A 22,283-nucleotide genomic window follows, 5' to 3' on the forward strand; every position below is an offset into this window, starting at 1 on the left:
CGGGGACAAGACTCCGCCCTTGCACCCCATTGCACACAGATGATGCTGCGGGGCAGGGGCAGAGGACATGGCCACTATGGCACTGCTGGGCTGCCTGGGTGATCTGTGGCGGGCCATGGAGGTGGTGGGTGGTCCAGTGGGCAGGGCAGAGCGGGGACGGGTGGGGGGCAGTTTTTGAGCACTCAGTCTCTAAAAGGTTTGCTATCAGTGTACTAGGTTATATAGAAAGGAAAAGTCTTCATCATGGTTCAGTCCAAGCCGGAAATAAACAACATGGTGACTGCTTTAGAAAGAAGGTTGCAGTTTATTGAAAAGGAGAGCCAGACAGAAAGATGGCTCTGGAAGAAAAGAGTGAGCAGATATAGTAGGGAGTGGGTTTTATACCCTCTTGAGCTTTTGCTTGGAACCATTTCCTGTTCCTGTTTGAGGCTTTGTATTTCCTGTGTCATGTACTTTGACCTGAATCTGAGTGTGCCCCTTTAGCATCTGTGGGTTAATCCTATTATGTCCTGTTTTAGAGTTTGGATGGGGTATGTAGATTTTAGGTGTCTTTGTCTTCTTAAGCTTCTAGCTGGAGGGCTCCAACCTTCCTGAATGGATTATTTACATCTGCATTTCTATAGAGCTGGTGTCTGCTTGGGGAAGGAAGCGTTGGGGCTATTAAGAAAAACTAGGTATGTTTTTCTGCCTCTTTAAGATCCTTTGAGGAAATATAATATTCTGCCCTTTTAATATTTCCTTCTCTGGGGGGGGGGGCTGACTTCCCACAGTTAGCTTGCTGAACAAACCAAGCTGTGTTTTATAAAGTTTAATTAAGCTAATACAGGTTTAGAATAATGATGACTAAAGATCACAATGGACTCTGAGCAAAACAAAGGTATGGTAGTGCAATTTCTGCAACTTACTGAGTCTCTTTTCGTATACATTTAGCACCGTTGAGATAGAATGGTATTAGGAAAAATTACAACAGAGCTCTAATGAGACACTCGTAAGCAACGATACTTCCGGTTTGGTCGTAAACTTACGGCCGTTGGCACCACCCCCTCCGCAGCCGACCGAAGAAAACGCGCTCTGCTGCTGTCATGCCTTTCCTTGGACGCCGGTTGCATCAGCCAGGCCCGGGGTCCTTTTTGAGCAGCTCACCATATTGCCTGAGCCAACTGCGAATTCTTTCCAAACTCTTCCCTGGACAAAGCAAGGCGGCAGGATGTAACTCTGTTCCTAGATATTTTGCAGCATCGTCTGGGAGTAAGCTGCGTGCCTCTGAAATTACTGGGTTCTGTAGGGAAAGATCAGGCAGACTCGGCGGACTCCTAACTTCCTTTCAGGAAAGATGGCGGGGACTGAAGCGGGAGTGACACTGGGGCAGCCGCACCTTTCCCGGCAAGACCTGACTACTTTGGTAAGAAGGGAATTCGGAGTGGGGAGGGCGCGTCATCTGAGGGGCGCAATATTCCAAGGATTGCCGTGAGCTATTCTTTGTCCGGTCCTCGAAGGCTGGGTGATGGTCGGGAATTCAGAAAATTTGCCTCGCCTTGCTTGTCTTCTGTTTTTTTGTTCCCATCAAAGGGTAGTTAGAATGGGAAAGAAAGTCTTTATGAAACGGTGGGAAATGTTCTCTATATACAACAATTTTATTTCATTTAGTATGAAAGTACAAAGCCATAATGCCAAGCAGAGCGACATCCTACCTTTACAAGCTGGTTCCAGCGAAAGAAACGTGATCTTTATCAATATCTGAATTCCAATGTTATATAGTTGTGTTCAGAGAGGATATTTCTTTCTCTCTGCTTCTTTCTGTAGCGCAATCAATATGGGGTAGAACAGAGAGAAGCTGAGTTCCCATTGCATACTGTAATAGGCTATGCTTTACTTAACAAGTTGTTCGATCGGGTTTGCATAAAAAGTCACAGGATACTATAAAGTTAGAATGGTTAGTGCATTCCCAAGCCACACCTGGTCTTAAGTATAGTAGTTGCGATCTTCAGTGTTACTAATGATTATGAAAAATTGTTAGTATGGTATTGCTGACATTTCATTTGGGAAATATATGTTTACTTAGCATTTGACAATAAATTGGGTAAAAGTGTTTATTTGAGTAACGATGCATTAACTCATTACCCAATGCCAATGCAAAAGGTCCATCCTTAATGAAAGATGATAGATGTTTTCCAATAGATATGAAAAACAATCTTGATAAATTAATTTCAATTTTAAATCACAGGACATCAGTTTGAGGACTTTGCATAGTGGGCAAGCTTTATAGCTAATTATCAGATGCTTATAGGATAATTATAAGTTGATTATAAGGTAAGATGTTTTATGACATGAACAGCTAGTAAATAGTTAATTAATTTATATAACTGCTTCTTAAACATTATTTCAAACCGTATTTTAAAAAAAACCTCATCACTCTAAAAGCAGTGGAAGGAAAATGATATATTAAAATTCAGTTTTATTTAGTTGCAAAATAATCTTAAATTATATGTCTTATATGCATTTTGGGATCTTTAATGCTCTGGAATTCACTAATATGTTCTCTGCAGGATATTACGAAATTAACACCTCTGTCTCCAGAAGTCATCAGTAGACAAGCTACAATTAATATAGGTAAAAATATAGCAAATTATAGCTAGATGTTCTGACTGGTATTAATTGCGTACTATTCACCATGCAATACTTCAGTAGGAACTGTTAGAAAATACTGTATGTTTTATTTCTTTAACGTTTAATCTAAAATGCAAGAGTGTAAGACATAAGTGCATGTACTGTAGCTCTGCATGTACCCTCTGTATTGATTAGTTGAATCACAAATAAAACTTTTTGAAACTTTTTTCTGGGATGTATAATGCTTTATGGGTTGACTTTGTTCAGCTTCTTTAATCCACTGCCTAAATAGTCTGAATTCATTTTAATTTGTAAGTCTTAAATGGTTTACACCATCACACACACCCAAAAGGGTAATTATTTGATTCCTGAAATGTACTGCATTTTCAATAGGAATCTTTCATTTGATTTCTATCTTTTCTATACCTTTCTGGTCCTTTCTTTGAACTTCTTTTTGTAAGAAATATATGTTCATGTGTGTGTATGTCAGGGAAAGGGAGGGACAGAAGAGTATATTCTAGTTAATTTTGCTACACTGAAAACAATTCAGTTATATGGAGCATAGTTGCTATATGGGAAAGAAGGTTAAGATTCAAAAGATCATCTTATTATAGAACTGATGTTGCCTCAAGTATATTTAGAAGAAGGTTAATTGTAAATAAACGTATTGCTGACAGTATTAAATCAGGCCATCAGTTTAGGTTGCTCACTAAAATATTTTTCCATGAATGCATGTAATATAATAAGACTAGTTTCAGAATTATTAGATTAGTATATGAAATGATATCTTTTTGGCATTGTTCCTAATTGCAGTTCTCATATAAGAGCTCTGCAAAATGTTTTATGTTAATATTGTTATAACTAGACTTGGAGTACTTGGGGATAACATTATATATTCAGTATTTAAATAGATGTTGAGGATTATAAAATGCAGTCACTTCTTAGAGAATTTTTATGAAATTAATAATAAATTTTGCTTTGAAAATGTAGGTACAATTGGCCATGTAGCTCATGGAAAATCAACAGTAGTAAAAGCCATTTCTGGAGTTCACACAGTCAGATTCAAAAATGAACTGGAAAGAAATATCACTATCAAGCTTGGCTATGCCAATGCTAAGGTTTGTCATTATTGTACATCTAATCAAATTATCAGTTTTTATTTGAACTACCCTGTGTTATCTAAACTCAGCTGATTGTAGTAAAGTCTTATTGTCTTTTCTCTGCAGATTTACAAGCTTGATGATCCAAATTGTTCCCGACCAGAATGTTACCGATCCTGTGGAAGCAGTACACCTGATGAATTTCCTACAGATATTCCTGGGACAAAAGGGAATTTTAAACTAGTCAGGTGACAAGTCTAGTTCAACGTGATTTATTTTTTATACATCTTGCAGAATGTCCAATTTCAGTTTGTTATTAGTTGTTTTCCGTGATTAGACATAGAATCAGTGTGTTGATAATCATAACATTTCCATAAATTCTGTTGTGCTTTGTTTATTTGTAATTGTTACATATCTCAAGTCATTAATGTTTATATTTCAAACAAAACACATATTATGAAACATTTAAAATATATTCTTTATATATTCCTTAGGCAGAATACAAATCTGTTTTATTTAAACTCTCAAAATATATTAATACATAGCACAGGAAAAAGGGTGTGTATACATCACACACGTGCACATACACACAAAACATACTTATCATAGTGCAATATGTTATTTAAAAACAATGAAATTAATAATTAAAATTTAAAATCCTTTTTAAATCTGTGAGAAAGCTGTATTCTCTATTAGAATCTTGTAGTCTCAAGAAAGATACATCATTTTTCACATTTGCTATAGTATGTCAACTTTCATGTTTTTTTACATTCTTTTGTGAGGAAACACTATTTATGGTTATTCTTCCCCCCCCCCCTTTCCTTATATTATAGACATGTCTCTTTTGTGGATTGTCCTGGCCATGACATTTTGATGGCTACTATGTTGAATGGAGCAGCTGTCATGGATGCAGCTTTACTGTTAATAGGTAATTATTAGTGTAGGAGTTTGATATCGCAATACACCCATGGCATTATTGTAGCTAAGGAATTTTACTGCTAATATGAGGTTTGCAAGATACATTATATCGAGTTATGCTGGAGGGATTTTATTGATAGATATATGCATTCCTAAAAAGATAGTGGGAAGTACCTGTTGGGACAAAGAGCAGGGAAATGAGTGATCACCAGTAGAGAAAGCCAAGTAATTCTCCTTTCATCCTCATCATTTTTTCTTAGCAATGACTAGGAAGATTTAAGCACTGCTGTGTAATCATCAAATTTGTTGCCTGATTGAATTTAATAAGGTTTTGAAGCAAGTTAATATATTATGTGCTACTTTCTCTGCTGGAAAAATAGGTAGTTTCTACATCTCCTCTTCCATATAAACCTATCTTTCAATTAACTTGTCATTCCTGAACAAGAAAAGGCAAAGAGAATGGTGCCAGAAGTATGCATTTAGATCATGGAGAACTGCACTCCTCATATTCCATACAAACACAGAGAAGTATAGGCTTCTGGAGTCACATTCTGCACATGCTGATTACTTGTTCTGCTCTCAATCTCCTGAAATAAGGATAGGGAGCTTCTCTGCTGAGTTACAGAATAGAGATAAAATTGGTGGCTAACATTAGCGGACACCTAAAGTAGACTTCCTGCTATCTCTGCTTCAGAAAGAAGAAAATGAAATTCACAGCAGTATGAAATAGTTCCTTTGCCAGATCTCTTCCTAATACTGCACTGATTCGTTTATAGTGAATGTATTCAGTCAACCTCACATCCAGTACATTTTCTCTCTTTTTGTCACATATGCACAGGTATGTTAGCATTGAAATATAGGGGTTTATAGAAATAAGGTTGTGCTAGTGTTCATATTGCTATAAGGATACATTTCCTGGATTGCATAATCAATTAGAGATACAAACTTAATGTGCTTGTAAACAAGGTTTCATTAATTGTAATCCTTATTGTAACATAAACTATATTTACTCATTACACGAAAATCACATGTACAGTTTCACTCTCAGGTGTTCTAATTATTCCTAACTATCATTTACAGGAGGATTAGTATCCTATATTTTAAACATTTATTAAGAAGTCGATCAGTGTTCTATATTCTGTTGTAAACATTGTTTTTCTGTTGTTCCAGCTGGCAATGAATCATGTCCTCAGCCGCAGACCTCAGAACACTTAGCTGCTATTGAAATTATGAAACTGAAACACATTCTAATTCTACAGAATAAAATTGATTTGGTCAAAGAGAGCCAAGCCAAAGAACAGTATGAACAAATTCTAGCATTTGTGCAAGGTGAGTTTCCAGATCAAAATCAAGAAGTCTCTCTTGTTTACTACAAGCCAACTTTTGGTCTGGCCTCACAAACAGCTCATTTTCACAGTTATTGCCATATCAAATCTGTCAAACTAATTTTGCAAATTTATTAGCTAATTTTAGTAAATTTAATCCAACATCAGAACACTAAAAGTAAGCAAGCAAGCAAACAGTGACTAAAGATTAAATGGGGAAACCCAGAAAAGCAACTAAATTCTTCATAGCAAGGGCTTTGACAAAGTGAGAGTCAAACAAGACGCTCATACATCAAGATTGCACCAATAATTTAGACTTGCCAAAACTGATCCTTAAAAGATCTTAGTCTAGATCCGTGGTGGCGAATCTATGGCACGCATGCCACAGGTGGCACGCAGAGCCCTCTCTGTGGGCATGCGCACCGTCGTCCCAGTCCTAGGCCTTCAGCTGGGTTTTATAAAACCTTTTCGCTTTAGGCCTCCACCGCCGTGTGCAAAAAAAAAAAAAAAAAGGTTCAATCAATCAATTAGTTTCAACTCGCAGGAAAAAAAAGATCTCGCAAAGTTGGAATTGATTGATTGAACTTTTTAGTCCCACCCAATCTGCCATTACCATAGAAGCCACGCCCACCCAATGAGCCACGCCCACCCGGCACCCAACGATACATAAGTGGGTTTTGGGTTGCAGTTTGGGCACTCGGTCTCTAAAAGGTTCGCCATCACTAGTCTAGATAATGGGTTCAGCAAGAGGTCCTTTTTCACACATATTTTTATTTATTAAATGTATAGCCACCCAACTTACACATAGGTGACTCTGCAGCTTACAAAATGATGTAATGGAATGTGTGGGTGACCTTGAGGAATGAGGGGCAGAGATGCTGCCTAGGAAATAATCAAACAAGAATCCCAAATGTGCTTTTTCCACAAGGCAACTCGACTTAGGTTTTTCTTTGGAAGCATTTCACTTCTCATCCAAGAAGCTTCTTCAGTTTTAACTGAAGAAATTAGAACTGAAGAAGCTTCTTGGATGAGAAGCAAAATGTTTTCAAAGAATAAAAACAAAGAAAATCCAGTTGCCTTTTGGAAAAAGCATCTTTGGGACAACCATGACCTGTATCATTGAGGATCTCCATAGACAATCAGACGAGAGATGGAGAAGTCTCCAGTGGCTTAACATGAGAGAAGGAAAGGTAGGATCAATCCTAATTGATCAGATGGTTAAAAGGGACAAGAGGAATTTTGTACCTTCAGTCATGCAAGATTCTGTAATGTTACCTTACAATAAGGTAGAATTACTCATTTAGCTGTGATTCCTATCTGGTTTACCAGGGAATGTTGTCATAACAAACAATCTGTAGTACTTCTGATAGTTTGGTTGAGCATTAACTCTATGTAATCCGGTCACTTTTCATCCGCACTAGAACATTTAAACATTGAGCCAACAAATAAATGAAGAATAGAGACAAGCAATTCAATATGATTGCAACAGCGCTATCTGTATAGAATGATGTTGATACATACACTATACTCCTTCTAAAAAATTAAATATTTACTAGATTTTCTATTTGTAATGTCCTTATCTGTTAAGAGTAGAATATTTATCCAATGATTTCAAGTCATTGTAGAGTCCTTACTGTATCTCAAAGAAAGCTTGTATATTGTTACTGTCTTTTGCTTATCTGTTCTCAAGTAAAATTATAGACTCAGGTTTTACACTAAATACTCTTGCAGTCTAATAACAAAAAAGAGTAAAGAACATTACATCCCATTTGTTTCCTGGTCTTTTTTTTAGATTTTTGTTTATTGTAAGGGATTATCAAACATTGATAAAAAAGATGAGTTTTTATCCTTTTAATCCTTTTCAGGCCAATTTTTGTTTGTTTCTTATATAAAACTCTTTAATTCAGGAAGTAGAGGAACATACAAATATTTCCTAGCAGAAAATAATCCTGAAACTGCTCAGTTGCTTTTAGTCAAGGAGAAGCCAGAGCAGCCATTTTTATCATTAGAAAAATCTTCCTCTTGCCAATTATTCAGAGGAGGAATTTGGAGAGTGTTGGCTAATTGTAACTACTACTTCCAATTGAAGACCAGTAGATGAACTGAAAATAAATTGATGCTTCAGCTGAAGGAAGCATTTTTCCACTACAAATTCTTTCCTATTCTTAATTGTGGCATGAAGAGCTCTTTGAAGCATAAAAATCAAATCACTTTGGACTCTGAATCTTTGTCATTCATTCTCAAACATTAATTTTCTAGGAATAAAATTGATTTATTGAAAATTATGATTATTTCTTCCAGACCAACTTTTCTTTAGCAAACCATTCTGTTAGTGAAATCTGTATAGTTTCTTTTTTTGTTATCCAAGAATAGCATGTATTCTGTAGATTATAAAGCAGAAAATGTATTTGTGCTGGAGTTTCCAATATGTTAATCATAATAAAGCTTTACAAGTATTATAATAGTGACTGTTTGTTGAAATAGGTACAGTTGCAGAAGGAGCTCCAATTATTCCAATCTCAGCACAGCTAAAATACAACATTGAAGTTGTTTGTGAATACATTGTAAAGAAAATTCCAGTGCCTTTAAGAGACTTCACATCAGAACCAAGGCTTATTGGTATGTCTATTTGAGTCACTGTTTGATTCTACATAGAACATACACTGACACAGGAATTTGGTTAATGATGTGATAAATATGTATTTACTGTACTCACTTGGTACTATTGTTAACATAGCATCTTTGCTACATAGACCTTATAGGAAATATTTTGATACGACAAATTTAGCTTAAACTCAACAATGCTATATATCATTAATTCTAAGTGAAAGTGATATATTGTGTGATTAGAATCCGGCAGGATGCATATTTAGATGAATTGGGACACATTAAAATAATATGTATTTATGTAACATATTTTAGAACTTCATAATGATGTAAATTTCTGTGCCCTCCTAATGGAATGATAAGCATAGTCATAAATTAAATCATAGGGCCAATATTTATTGATTTGAGGATTGCAACATTTAATAGTTTATAAGTGGAACTCATTATTTTGTATGGCTAATAGAGTTTTTTGTCAAATCAAGTGCAGTTTGGCTCATATTCATGAGGTCCTTATTCAAGAAAACCGAATAGATGGCTCCATAAACAGAGTTTGAAATTCTAGTTTGTAAATTACCATGTCTTTAAAATTGCTGTTCAAGAGAAATAAATCTGATATTGTTTTACTCCTACAATTAGTAACCTGTTTTTGAATTGAACCTTGTCAGACATATTTTCATAAATGGGTAAGATGTTTAGAAGGAATTTATTTCTAGACACACAATGTTTGTTTCAAGGGTTTATGATAATGTCACATCTACCACATGAAGGACTATCAAGAAACTGATTTGAGGAAGCAGTCACGTATATCTTTAGTTTCTTTAGATTTCTTTTAATCCAAATAATATTACCATCTTCCAAAAAGAAATATGGAGTCAACAATATATACCAAATCAGTGGCTTAATAAAGTATTAGATCCAGAATTTGACTAATCGATAAATATATTATGTTTAATTTTGTGTTAAAGGGGAGTTAAAGCACATTATGGACTAGGTTATTTTAATAATTGGTTAATGCTAGATAGATTTTGATTATTATATTTGTAACCCTGCGTTCAGCTCTGGGAAGTGGGGGAGGGTGGGGTTTCGGGGTGGGTATGAGGGTTTATACTGTAATCTTCATAAAACTTTTAATAAAAAAAATGCTTAAAGTTTTTTGCAAGCTGAACCTAATGGAATATTATTTTCAGTTATTAGATCTTTTGATGTTAATAAGCCTGGATGTGAAGTTGATGACTTGAAGGGAGGTGTAGCTGGTGGTAGCATTCTCAAAGGTGTATTAAAGGTAATGTTTCTTTCCAGTGCTGATTATCACACTGTTACCATTTTATGTTAATGATAGAATTGTGTGTATTCTTGCTCCTATTCTCTCTGCATATGTGGAAGTTGAAGGACTCTCTAGAATTTGTTTGGTGAACATGAAGGCTAAGAGATTAAAACTAAATCCTGTTGGATGAATAAAAGTCCACTCACATAAGTTTAGATGTAATACTACCGCGTTTCCCCGAAAATAACACCTGGTCTTATTTTATTTTTGCCTCCAAAAGAGGCACCAGGTCTTATTTTTGGGGAATGTCTTTTATACTCACCTCTGGCACCGACAGCCCCGCCCAGCCGGTCCACTTCTTCTGGTCGAAGGAGCAGCTTCATTCTGCAGCTGCATTCTGGCCTGCATTTCGCAGTCAGGCTTTTCCGGAAGGCCACTGCAGTTGAGTACCGAGCACACTCCCACCCCCGCCCTAGCTTGATTTTTAGGTGTGTGCCTCGCCCCAAAACTAGGGCTTATTTTTGGGATAGGGCTTATATTAGGCCCACCTCCAAAAATCAAGCTAGGACTTATTTTTGGGGTAGGCCTTATTTTCGTGGAAACACAGTACTATAAATTGATGTTTATGACAGTAACTGTCCTGTCCCAGGCCAAACGTGCACACACTTACACAAGTGGTTTTGTTCTCTTTACTAAATGAGGATTGCAAACAAAGGTACTTGCAGTATAGAGACAGGTTCCAATTCCTGTCCCTTCCAAGTTCAACAAGTTTGGCTTAGAAGTGTTCCAAATCAAAGGAGCACACAAGAAAGTAGTGAAGCAAAGTCCAAGGGACAAAACTTGTAGCAGATTGGCTGGCATGTCCAGGCTCAAAATCAGGGTTGTAAAGTTTTGCAAATCAAGCTACAAGGAGTGGGAGTTAATAGGCAGTTGTCAACGGAGAACTCTATTACGTGTTCTATTCTCTTTGCAGCCCACCAAGCTGTTGTTTTGGGAAGGGGAGGTAATTCCACACCCTCATTTTCAGAAAGCTACAGCAGCTGTGACTGCTGTATGTTGTTTTGCCTTACGTTTTTTGCCTATTCACATGTCCGTTTGGTGGTGCTGGAGCTGGCTACTTATCATCAGTCAGCATTTCTGAAGTTGGCTTTGTTGCTGGTTGCTCATCATTAGTCCCCTCCTGTGAATCTGAGAATGAAATTATTCCAATAATGGAATCAATGACATTGTTTCAAGGTCTTTGTTGTGATCTATGGAATGCTTGGTGTTTTCTTTGGAACAAGGATCTCCATGGCATACTCTACATCAGAGGCGTCAAACTGCTCAGCCCACAGGCCGGTTGCATCGTGCAGAGCCGTGCCCACCCCAGTTCTGGCAATGTGAAAAAAGTCGCGATATGTCACAACACGTCACGTGACTTAGCGAGTTTGACACCTGTGCTGTACATATTTATGGTATCTCATTAATTTCCATGATACTTATCATGTAAAGTGATGATTGGGGGAAAACAAGCACTTCTGAAACTAATCATGAGTGTATGTGGACACATTATAGAGAAAAATCATTGTTCTACATAAACCTGTACAAACCATGGTTATAGCGAACTGACATAGACAATTAGTTATAAAATCCATTACCAGGGCATTATATAGAAATTGATATGTAATAACCTTCCTTTCTTATATATTTTATTACTAGGTTGGCCAGGAACTTGAGGTGAGACCTGGCATTGTCTCAAAGGATAGTGAAGGAAAACTTATGTGCAAGCCTATTTTCTCCAAAATTGTATCTCTGTTTGCAGAACATAATGATTTGCAATATGCTGTACCAGGAGGCCTTATTGGTACGTCTGTTTTACATTTATGTTTAAGAGATCATAGAAGATACCAAGATAAAACTGTGGCTATGAATATACAGTTTCAATGTTTTTTTTATGCAACAGCTATATTTCTATACTTTCTAAAACCATTTTTAAAATAGTAGCTATATGTGCATTCTGTAGATATAAAGTAAATCAAGCTAAAAATGAATACTTTTCAGTTTCATTTAATAAGTTTCATTTATAGCACAGCACAAGGTGGTAGATAGAATTAAGATCTATCAACAAAAGAGGAAAATGTAAGGTTTTTTTAGTTTGTTCACCAATGGCTCTTGGTTGAAGGGGAAAGGAAACTATAACTCTTACATCACTTCAGTTCGTTTTACTATGTAGATGATTTAAGGAGTCTATATTCCTGGTAGTAATGCTGTTTTACTGTCAGCTGGGTCCTTACTAGCTTTCACTCCCCCCCCTCCCCCCGAGAATGTGTTTTGAACAACTTAGTGTCTTTCAAATCATCTAAAGCAAATGTTATAATATTCATTTATTAATACATATTTATGGAGTATTACAAATAAAATTATAAACGTGATAAAAGAAACTGAGGAACAGTGAAACATATAGGTAATCCCCGAGTTACCTTTGATGTTTCAGGCCTTTCCTGTATTTGCAAAGCATTTGCCATCTTTGCAAAAAGCCTTTACTGCCAAGAACGGAGCCCCCAGAGGGAGCACGCATCACTCCAGGGCTCTGTTTTCATAGAGAATGGAGGCCCTGGAAAAAATGTGCATCGCTCCAGGGCTCCATTTTTGTGGGGAAAGGCCTTGAGGAAAGGCCTTTGCTGAAGAGAATGGAGCCCTGGAGGGAGCTCACTCCGCTCTGGGGTTCCATTTTCGTCGGGAAAGACCTTTCCTCAAGGCCTTTGCTGAAGAGAATGGAGCCCCTGGAGGGAGTGCTCCAGGGCTCCATTTTCGTCTGCAAAGGCCTCCTCACACTCTATGGGGCTCTTTGAATTGGCACCCCATAGGTGCATAAACACTTTTCGGCCAGAGGCTGAAAGCTGCTGAGGGCCATGATTTCTTGCGACCAGGTACCCATCCACTTTTGCAGAGAATGGGTGCCTGAAGTCTCGCGAGATTAGAGCATCCAGAAGCTTCCAGTCTGTGCGTGCAAACGCTTTTCTGTGCCGAGCCTGAAAGCCCTTGGAAGAGACTCACCGAGGCTGCCCACCGCTCCTGGAATGGCAGGCAGCCCGGTGAGTCAGAGAAGCCGAGCAGGGCGCACTCGTCCTGCTTTCCCTCTGCTCTCCCTGGGGGCAGGCAAAGAAACAGGCTGGAAGGGAGACAGATCTTCACAAGGTAAGTGACCCCGCACAGCCAGATGGGGGGAGGAGCAATTGTGGGGACCCCAAGGGAGGGAGAATGCGTATTCGATTAGCGAATGTGTGGACAAAAGGAGTGGTGGCATTCAAGGTACGCCATTCACTCCTACGAATCCTCGGGTTACGAATGGAATGGGCAGACTCCATTACATTCATAACTCGAGGACTACCTGTTTATGTGGCCTAAATAGCAGAATCTATTTTTTGGCAAATTCATTAGAATTATTAAACTATACTTACAAGATCAAGAAAAAGAAAAGAATCCATTGGAATAAATTTAAATAAATAAATATTACCCTAAAAGCACTGAATGGAGTCTGTTGATTTAAAAGTAAGTTAATAATTGAAAACCTGTTGCTTTTTTAAAATAAAAGTATTTTGTTATTAGGTGTTGGTACCAAGATTGACCCAACTTTGTGCCGAGCTGATCGAATGGTAGGGCAGGTTTTAGGTGCAGTTGAAGCACTACCTGAAATATTCACAGAGCTTGAAATTTCCTACTTTTTGTTGAGGCGACTACTGGGTGTCCGTACTGAAGGTGACAAGAAAGCTGCCAAGGTTAGTTAAATTATTTCTGGTGAATCTGGACATTCTGTAAATTTCTGTATTTTAAAAGGGATACTTGCAAATTTAAAATGGCACAAATTGCACGTCTTTAAAATTCTTAACTACTTGTTGTAGGTGCAAAAATTATCTAAAAATGAAGTCCTAATGGTAAACATAGGATCTCTTTCAACTGGAGGACGGGTCAGTGCGGTGAAGGCTGATCTGGGGAAAATAATGCTAACTAATCCTGTATGCACTGAAGTAGGAGAAAAAATTGCCCTTAGTCGAAGAGTTGAGAAACACTGGCGGTAAGTTGATTTGAAATAAAACATAATGAATACTATATAATGAATTATCACTATGAATACATTTTAAACTAAACACAAATTATTGGATGAATATAACAGAAAAAGCAGATAATATAAAGTTAGTATCTATTCTGCTGGATGTAATCCATGATAATTAATACTAATTAATAACTTTGTTGGACCTGACATAATGTTTCAAAGTACACTGAACGCTATGTTTTTACATGCTGATAAATAGATATTACTTTCCAATCTACCCAACAGTTTTCCATTCATACCTACATCCTGCCATTCTATAGAAGTTGAGAGAGTTTGTTGAGAGTTGCCTCAAATCACAAGATGGGTGGCAAATAAATTTAATATATAAAAATAAATTCCTCCGTAAATGTTTCAGATTACTTTTGTATTTTTGCAAACCCTTGTGTACCCTCTTATGCATAAATGTAACATTTTAACAACGTAAGAACCACTATTTAGAGATTGCAATTTGTATATATAATGGTAAAAATTCTAAGATTCAATAAAATAGTATTATAATAATAATTTCAATTACTGAAGTATCACACAACTCTAGGGACTGTTGTTGCTAGTGTTAATGTTTCTTATCAAATGTAATAAAATAACAAAGATGTTAAATAAATGAAACACAGGTAGTCCTTGATTGAAGACTGCCCTGTTTAGCAACTGCTCAAATCATAATAGCACTGAAAAAGTAAGTTTATAGTTGGTCCTCAAACTTATGATGGGTGCAGAATTCCAAGGTTATGGGATCACAATTCAGGCATTTGGTAACCAGCATCTATTTTTGGTCATCTCAGTTTCCCACACTCACATTATCACAATTTGTGATTTCATAGTTGGCTTTTGATACGAAGTCAATGGGGAAGGTGACAGTAATTGCAACTCACAGTCACCACGGGATGTTGCACTTAATGACTGCATGTGATTTGCTTAACTATATCAGAACTTACATAAGTCAGGCATGGTCACGTTTCACTTAACTGTTGCTTAGCCTCAGAGCTACCAGTTCCAACTGTCATTACGTGAGAATTTACCTGTATACAATGGTGTACAAAACATTTCATATTGGACCGATCAGACTTTGGAATTTTTTTTTCTGACAGTGGCCAATCCCAGCATTCCTAAGGTGATTCATGAATTATCCGGAATGAGAAATGATTACTAATGTTTGCATTAGCCCATTTTGTTTAAATCAGCCCATCTGGGGGATTAGTTTTCAAATGTTAAGTATTACTATTACCTATCCCTGAAATAAATGTTCTCATATTTCAAATATTTTGTGCATCATAAATATCAGGAAACCCAAGAATACATACAGTATACCTACTACCTGCTGTGTTAAAGTGTGTATAAAGGAGAAGAAAGTTTCTTACTGCTTGCAACTTTTTTTTCTTACAGTGGCAGGGAAAGACACATTGGGTATTTTTATTCAATCCTTTAGAACTGGGCTGGTCCCCAATCCCTGGGCTGGTTCACAGTGTGCCAGAAAACAAGCCTAAACTGTGATCAAGTAACTGAATTAGCTGTCAGTTTTAGAATTAAGAAGAAAAAGATCACAAACTATAAAGTGGAAGTAACCTCTGCACAATTGAAAGTTAAAGAGAGATGGGGAAATCTGGAGTCAGATTTCCCAGTTGGATAGGTTAATGTCAGGAAAAACTGAACCAAACTATGTTGCCCAGTTAACTGTCTGACACTGAAAGATGTCTTCCTGCCTCTTAGTCTGAGGAAATATTTTTTACTTAAATTTCAGAGATTGGCCTGCATAAACCTGGAGTTTCCTTATTTCTGCATGTAATACTTGGGAAGTGATATTTGTTCATGAAGTTAAATAACTAATTTGAAAACAATTAGGATTCAAGTAAAATTAGTATATATTGTATTTAGAGGATTTTCTTTTATTCTAATTTATTTTTGATACCTCTACGTTATTCTAATCTGCTTTTCTTGTTTTCCAGTTTAATTGGATGGGGACAGATTAGAAGAGGAGTGACAATCAAGCCTACTGTGGATGATGACTGAAAGCAAAAAAAAAGTTCTTCAATTTGTAAAGAATGATATGTGTTTCCATACAATTGGAATGCATTTTCAGTGAGAAAGCTGTTGCACAGATAATGTCCACATTGTATTAAAAATCAAATCTCTCACTAAAAGTCTTGACAGTATCTACAATAAATTAAACAAATTGGCAAAAATAGATCTAATTCTCCAGTATTTACTAAAACTAAATCTGTTTTGTGTTTATTTTATGTCAGTTTTTTAGAGACTGGGGCTGGCTATTTGATTTTAAACAATGTAACTCAAGACCCCATAATCTGATTTGAAATTTTGAAAATTGCTTGTTTTTTTCATTTAACTCTTATAGGTCATAGAGTAACAAAAAACTGAAATATTTGTCAATGAAACAAATTTAAACAAATAAACTTTTCTTGGAAGATGAATTTTCTTGTTGTATACCATACTTTGAACTTGTAGCAAATATGATTCTACATATTATTGAACGCTGTTATATCTACAGCTAGATGGTCCAAAACCACTGGTCCTATTTATCTGTCAGTAGATGTTTTTTTAAAAAGAAAACCCTCAAAAGAGAATTTTGAAATATAATTCTAATTATACAGCCAAAATAAAATATTTACAACCTCAATGGACAATATCCAAAAAGGGAAGTTAATTACTGTCTATTTTAATTATATTTGGAAAAGGCTGAAATTATTGTATAGAAATGCCGTATAACTGAATTGCAAGTTGAGAAGTGAAGAATGAGTTATATAGATGATCCAGTTTAATGTAATTATGATGCAATATTATATCAGTCATTTATGACATTTAGCTACTCAGTATCCTATAGGATTGCTAATAGAACATGAATACTTTAATTAACTAGATTTATACCCCACTAATAATTCTCAGCAGGTTTGGTAATATGTAAGTTATAAACATCCACAGTATGGCTAAATATAAATCACAATAAATCTCCAGAAATAAAATAACAAATAAGATAATACAGCAATACAGGATAGAACATTTCTTAAACTAAATGAATGCTTCCCTCAGTTCATTTTCAAAATCTTCATGATGGTCAATAAAGAAGGCAGCCTGATTTCTATCAGAAGTTATTCCAAAATATTGGAACGACCAAGGAAAAATTTCTAGCTTTGCCCCTTGCCCCAACTTCTTGAAAGTGAAGGATCAAAACTAATTTCTCCCTAAAGGATATTCTGGGTCACTTTAGTTCTGGTTAGAGCAGATGGTCCTGCATATACCCAGGTACTAAGACATTAAGAATATAGGACAAAAAATGTTAAATTGTACCTGGAAAACCAATCAGTAACCAATGCAGGGCTCACAGAATCAATGTTATTTATATACTTCCAATGCCAACAGCCAGTGAGTTGGGAGCTGCATTATGGACTATTTGCAGTTTCCAAATAAAAAATTTAAGGGTGACCCCATGTAAAGCACATTGTAATGTCCAACTAGGTGGCAATTTGTGTAATGGTGCTTAAAAGTTACAAGTCCTACAACTAGATAAAGATAACCCAATTAAACAAATGAGTCAAAACATATTTGTTCATTTATTTATTGAGGAAAATATTTTCTCTGAAATTCTTGATTTGGCCCCAACTGAAATAGTTTAGTTGGGGTGATACATTCATTTTGGTTATTGCAATTGATCCTAACTAAGGTAACTTTAAGCTCCTCCACTTTTCAGTGTCTCTTCTCTTGTCATAATTGAAATAGTATTCTTGATTGTTACCTGTCAGGTACAAAACCTGGCATTTCATGGAGTCAGCTATCTTGACAACCACATTTTTCTTGCAGCAGATTAAAAAATCTTGTTTTCCTTAACTCTTTTATTGCCTTTTGGTGTCCTATGACAGTTAATACCACATCATCTGCATAACCTTTCAGCATATATTCATCTCTGCAAATTTTCAAATCATATCCATCTTTGGTATGGGATGAATAAGCACAAAAATTTAGCATATATTATTGAAAGCAAGTTGGACAACAGTAGGAATATAACCTTGTCAGTAATTTGCCCACAGTGGTTTTGAGTCCTGTATCAGCCATACCAGTTTGGCTAAGGAAAAACAGTGGTTGTAAGCACTGATTTAGAAGTAATCAGTTGGGAGTCCTTCCAATTGGGCTATTAAACTGGTGTTACTGCTGTAATACTAAGTATTTAGCTGCATGGCAGTGACTCTTTATAAGACCCCTGCTTTACAAGCTCCTGATTGTCATTTCAGGACTGGGGTTGGAACTCCCAAAGTATCCTGGGAGGAAAGTCTGATGAAACTTGTGAATTCATGACCTCCATGGCAACTATGGTCCTTTTCAGATAATCTGAGTCTTACACACCTGGGAGGATATAGATCTGGTTTTTATTTCATACCAGATGAATTGTGTTCTAGAAATGAAAGATACTAATTAAATAATTTTCTCATCAAACTGCACTTCCACTGCCTTTGACTTCAATATAGATGGTGGACTTTTTCAAGTGGATCCAAAAATGTCCAGTAGTTTTCCTTCTAGTTGGTAAGATCTCAGAAATTGAGCAAATCAACAATAGCATGGCCAAATGGATGCAGTATTTAGACACAATTGATATGCAGCAATGGAAATTCAATGGAAAAAATAGATTTACAGTGAATGTTGTACTTTAAAATGGTACGTTTTACTAATATTACTCCAGTATTGGTTCCTAAACTGACAGCTAATTTTCTAAAAAGTATTGGTTATGTAACAACCAAGTTGGATCAGTATTCCATACTTAATGGTACTACTGTAAAGTCCAACAATTTTGAAAAATGATTTACAACCCAAGTTCTAAAAGGTGAACTTCTTTTCTGTTAAACATCATGTTAAATACATATAATTTCCTCAATAAAATAATGGCAAATTATGTTGTGGGATTATAATGTCTCAAATAACTTTGCATATGAATAATAAAATTTACACAGAATTTAAGTCAATATAAAAACCATTTTTGAACTAAATTTCATTTATGGGTTTTTATCAAATCCAAAATTTGAATTTTTCTTAATATAGAATAGTGGACCAGATGACGAGCCTTTTCTGTTTTGGTCCTTACTCTGTTTGGTCCCTTCCTCGTGGATTCCCAAAAGCTGCCAAAACAGCCTAATTCTCCTAATTTTTTTTTTTACTCTACTTAATTGTTGGAGGTGTTTATCTTGATGAGTATTTACAGTTTTGTATTGTTTAATATTATTCCTCTAACTGGGGCAGGCTATAAAAAACCATGAACAAATACATAATATAATTAAAGTAAATTTTTCAGTACAACATATTTTAGGTAATGAATTATTGCAACTTGATTCTGGAATACTGTTATAAATTTTTTGTGATATGCTTGCAAGATTATTTGAGCATAAAGTTACTCATTTGCTCTGAACCTAATTCCATTATTGGTAAGCTTTATGTGAAGTATCCTGAGTAATGAATGGCCCCTGAAGGGCAATCTGAAATACCTTCGATTTAATATTAAAACTTTTTCAAGCAGAATATGGAATTGTGTTTTTTTTCATTTTTAATTTTTGTACGAATAATGCAGCTGCTACACTCTGCAAGTATTTGTGTGAATGGTTTAAAAATAGTTTGCTATTTTCTATCCTTGAAATTTGCATATATTGGATTTTCTCCTGTTCTATAGTTTTGAAATAAGTCAGATTCTATTCTGATAGGTTTATCCTGTCTCCTTTAAGGTTTTGGTCTAGGAAAATACTTAATAATTTTCTCAGATCGTTCATTGATCTATTTAACTACAAAACACACCTAGTATGTATTTTACTGGGATTAGTATAGGACTTCAAGGAATTTTTGCCATGAAAACAAAATTTCTGGGGGACAAAAACACAGCCTTAACCTAGGATTGGTCCTCCTGTTGCATTGCTTCTAGAGATCCCTTGGAAACAAGTGTTTACATTGTCTTAAATACTGTATTACTCATTCCATCATAAAAATTCTAAATTCAAAATATCTTGATTTTCCAGAAACAAATTATTTTTCTAGGTTTGGAGACTATGCCAAAGAACACAGGTTGATTATTGTTTGTTGGTTAATAAACAAAAAGAGAAAATGGTTAACAAAAAAAGGCTTGGCTTACATATCACACTACCGTAAGTAATATGTTCGTCTTAATTCAACAAATTAAGTTTTATTCAAACAAATCATAGCTTAGGATAATATACAAAACTTCCTACTATCTGTAGTACAAGTAAGGATTGTAATCACCTTGCAACTGAAGATATACTTTGGGAGCTTAACATTAACTGATATAGTGGTATTGTCCTATCATAGTTGCATTTGAGCCAATATCAACAGGACCGTTAATATAACTGCTGTTCTTCATAGCTTACATACAATTGCAGACTTTTCAAATTGGCTAAGAATTGCACAATGTGGAAATAAATCTATACTGTTCATAATGTAATTTCCAAGCCTTATTTCTTCTATGCTTATCATTTTTGTGATTGTTGATCCTTTTATAGTTTTATATTTTTGTACATTAGTGTATCATAAAAACTGTGCAAACCAGCACATTTTATTTGTTTACTAAGGTTTACTGATCAGACCAAAAGATCCCAAGTCAGAATTTTGTTTGCAATTAGATGCTTCTTGAAAGCCTCAAGTTTTAAAATGGATTTCATGCAGACACTTGATGAAAAACCATAGCAGTCTTTATCTCCCTACATCTGTTTAATCCTATTTTTAATTCTAAATTGAATGCCCATTGTTACATCATGTGACACTGAATTCCATAAACTATGGTATATAAAGTGTTCTTTATGAGGGTAGATAGTTGCTCCTGACTACTTCAACTTTTAATGCTGTTCTTCTATCCCCCTAAATGTTGTACGTTTTATTAAACCAAATGTTATTAAAATAACAGTAAACCATCCAATTAAAATAATATTAGGGAAACAAGGTACACAACAATTTACTAAATGTGGTAATGTATTTTATTGCTAATAATTGAAGATACACCGCATAAACTATAAGAATAAAAGAAGTCTTCTCTAACCTTGTCATCCCCTTCCAGAGGATGGATTTCAGTTCCCAGAATTCCCCAGCTAGTTTGACTATACTGTACCTGAGAATTTTGCAACTTGAGATTTACTTTTTTAACTTTAAAAATGCTATCTAAACTTAATAGAAAATATATTTTGAACATTTATAACATAAAGCGAAGACATAAAAATTGTGTTCTGCTATTAAAGGACACATTTTAAACAAAGAATTAAATGAGATACAATGCATATGTGATCTGCACCTTAGGTCTCCGAAGGAAATGAGCCTTAATTTGATCCACAATCATATCAAGTATCCACAATTTGATTTTGATATCTGAAAACAGAACTGTACAAACCATCTACATAACTTTTAAATAATTGTGTCATTATAGATTGTTACAATGAACAGTAAATTTAAAGTTTGCAACTATGAAACGAGATTAACATTTCGAAACATTTTACAACAAAAAAAACTAAAAGACACACTGGCACCCAATGTCTAATAATCGCAAAATTTGTATTTGCTAACTAAAATTGCACATTCTGCTTTGGAAAAGTAGCTGTACATCAATAGTACACCTGATTCCCTATAAAACCAGAAACAAAAAAAGTGGTAGATAGCTGCATTTACCAAAACGATTGATATATATGAACCGGTCTTAAAGCATTGTACTTTCATTTTCCTGGTTTCCTATGTAAGAAAAATGTCTGTTCTCGATCAAATGGGAAAGGGGAGGGAAGAGACAGACAGCGGGACAATACTTTCATTAAAAATGCCGTAATAAGGTACCTCTTATTTTCATATTCAAAAGGCTGCGGATAAATTTATTTTCGGTGAGCGAGGGGGATGTGTTACGATTCGGGAGGCGGGGGTGCCCGGGGCAATGCCTGTGGAGAAGCCACCCCAAAATGTTGGGGATTTTCCAGGCCTAAACAACTCCTCATTCCCCGGCGCCGAGTTGAGCAAGTCTGAGCCCGGAGCGGAATTTTACGGCCGAGCTGGAACGGAGGCGGCGGCAGGAGCGGCAGCTGCAGCGGGAGGGGCTGGCAGGGACCCACCGCCCTTCTACTTCATCCACCCGGCCCGGCCCGGTTCCTTCTCGGTCGCGCGTCCGGCCCGGCCCGGCCCAGGGCCGAAGAGCAGGCGGCTCAAGCAGCAGCGGCGCCGGCAACTCCTTCCGCATTTCCCTGGGTCTCTCTCGGGCAGTGACGTGACGTGCTGACGGCTGCCCGGCCCGGGGAGCTTGGCCGCTTCCACTCAGCTCCGAGCTCGGCCCCTCCCTCCCCTTCGCTCCCGCCCGCCCGCCCCGCCGCCGCCGCCGCCGCCGCGACACTACCACCGAGATCGGC

At 36.3% G+C, this 22,283-nt stretch overlaps 1 protein-coding gene across 1 annotated transcript; it reads left to right on the forward strand.

The window, feature by feature from the left end:
• Nucleotides 1–1,125: 1,125 nt before the first annotated feature.
• On the forward strand, nt 1,126–16,333 carry EIF2S3 (eukaryotic translation initiation factor 2 subunit gamma). Its single transcript, XM_015827832.1, has 12 exons — nt 1,126–1,402; nt 2,547–2,610; nt 3,598–3,725; nt 3,834–3,955; nt 4,541–4,635; nt 5,796–5,954; nt 8,435–8,569; nt 9,745–9,839; nt 11,520–11,664; nt 13,410–13,579; nt 13,703–13,875; nt 15,855–16,333. Exons 1-12 carry the CDS (start codon nt 1,334–1,336, stop codon nt 15,916–15,918), a joined length of 1,419 nt encoding a protein of 472 aa, XP_015683318.1. The 5' UTR covers nt 1,126–1,333; the 3' UTR covers nt 15,919–16,333.
• The last annotated feature ends 5,950 nt before the right edge of the window (nt 16,334–22,283 follow it).

This window comes from Protobothrops mucrosquamatus, unplaced genomic scaffold (genome assembly GCF_001527695.2).
Source record: "Protobothrops mucrosquamatus isolate PMUCROS unplaced genomic scaffold, P.Mucros_1.0 scaffold_217, whole genome shotgun sequence".
In the NCBI taxonomy this organism is placed as follows: domain Eukaryota; kingdom Metazoa; phylum Chordata; class Lepidosauria; order Squamata; family Viperidae; genus Protobothrops; species Protobothrops mucrosquamatus.

Excerpts from the sequence above, each read along its gene's own strand:
- EIF2S3 (XM_015827832.1), top strand. The coding sequence starts at position 1,334 with ATGGCGGGGACTGAAGCGGGAGTGACACTGGGGCAGCCGCACCTTTCC. Across the intron at positions 8,570-9,744 it reads ATCAGAACCAAGGCTTATTG|TTATTAGATCTTTTGATGTT; the intron begins GTATGTCTATTT and ends TATTATTTTCAG. Across the intron at positions 9,840-11,519 it reads TTCTCAAAGGTGTATTAAAG|GTTGGCCAGGAACTTGAGGT; the intron begins GTAATGTTTCTT and ends TTTTATTACTAG.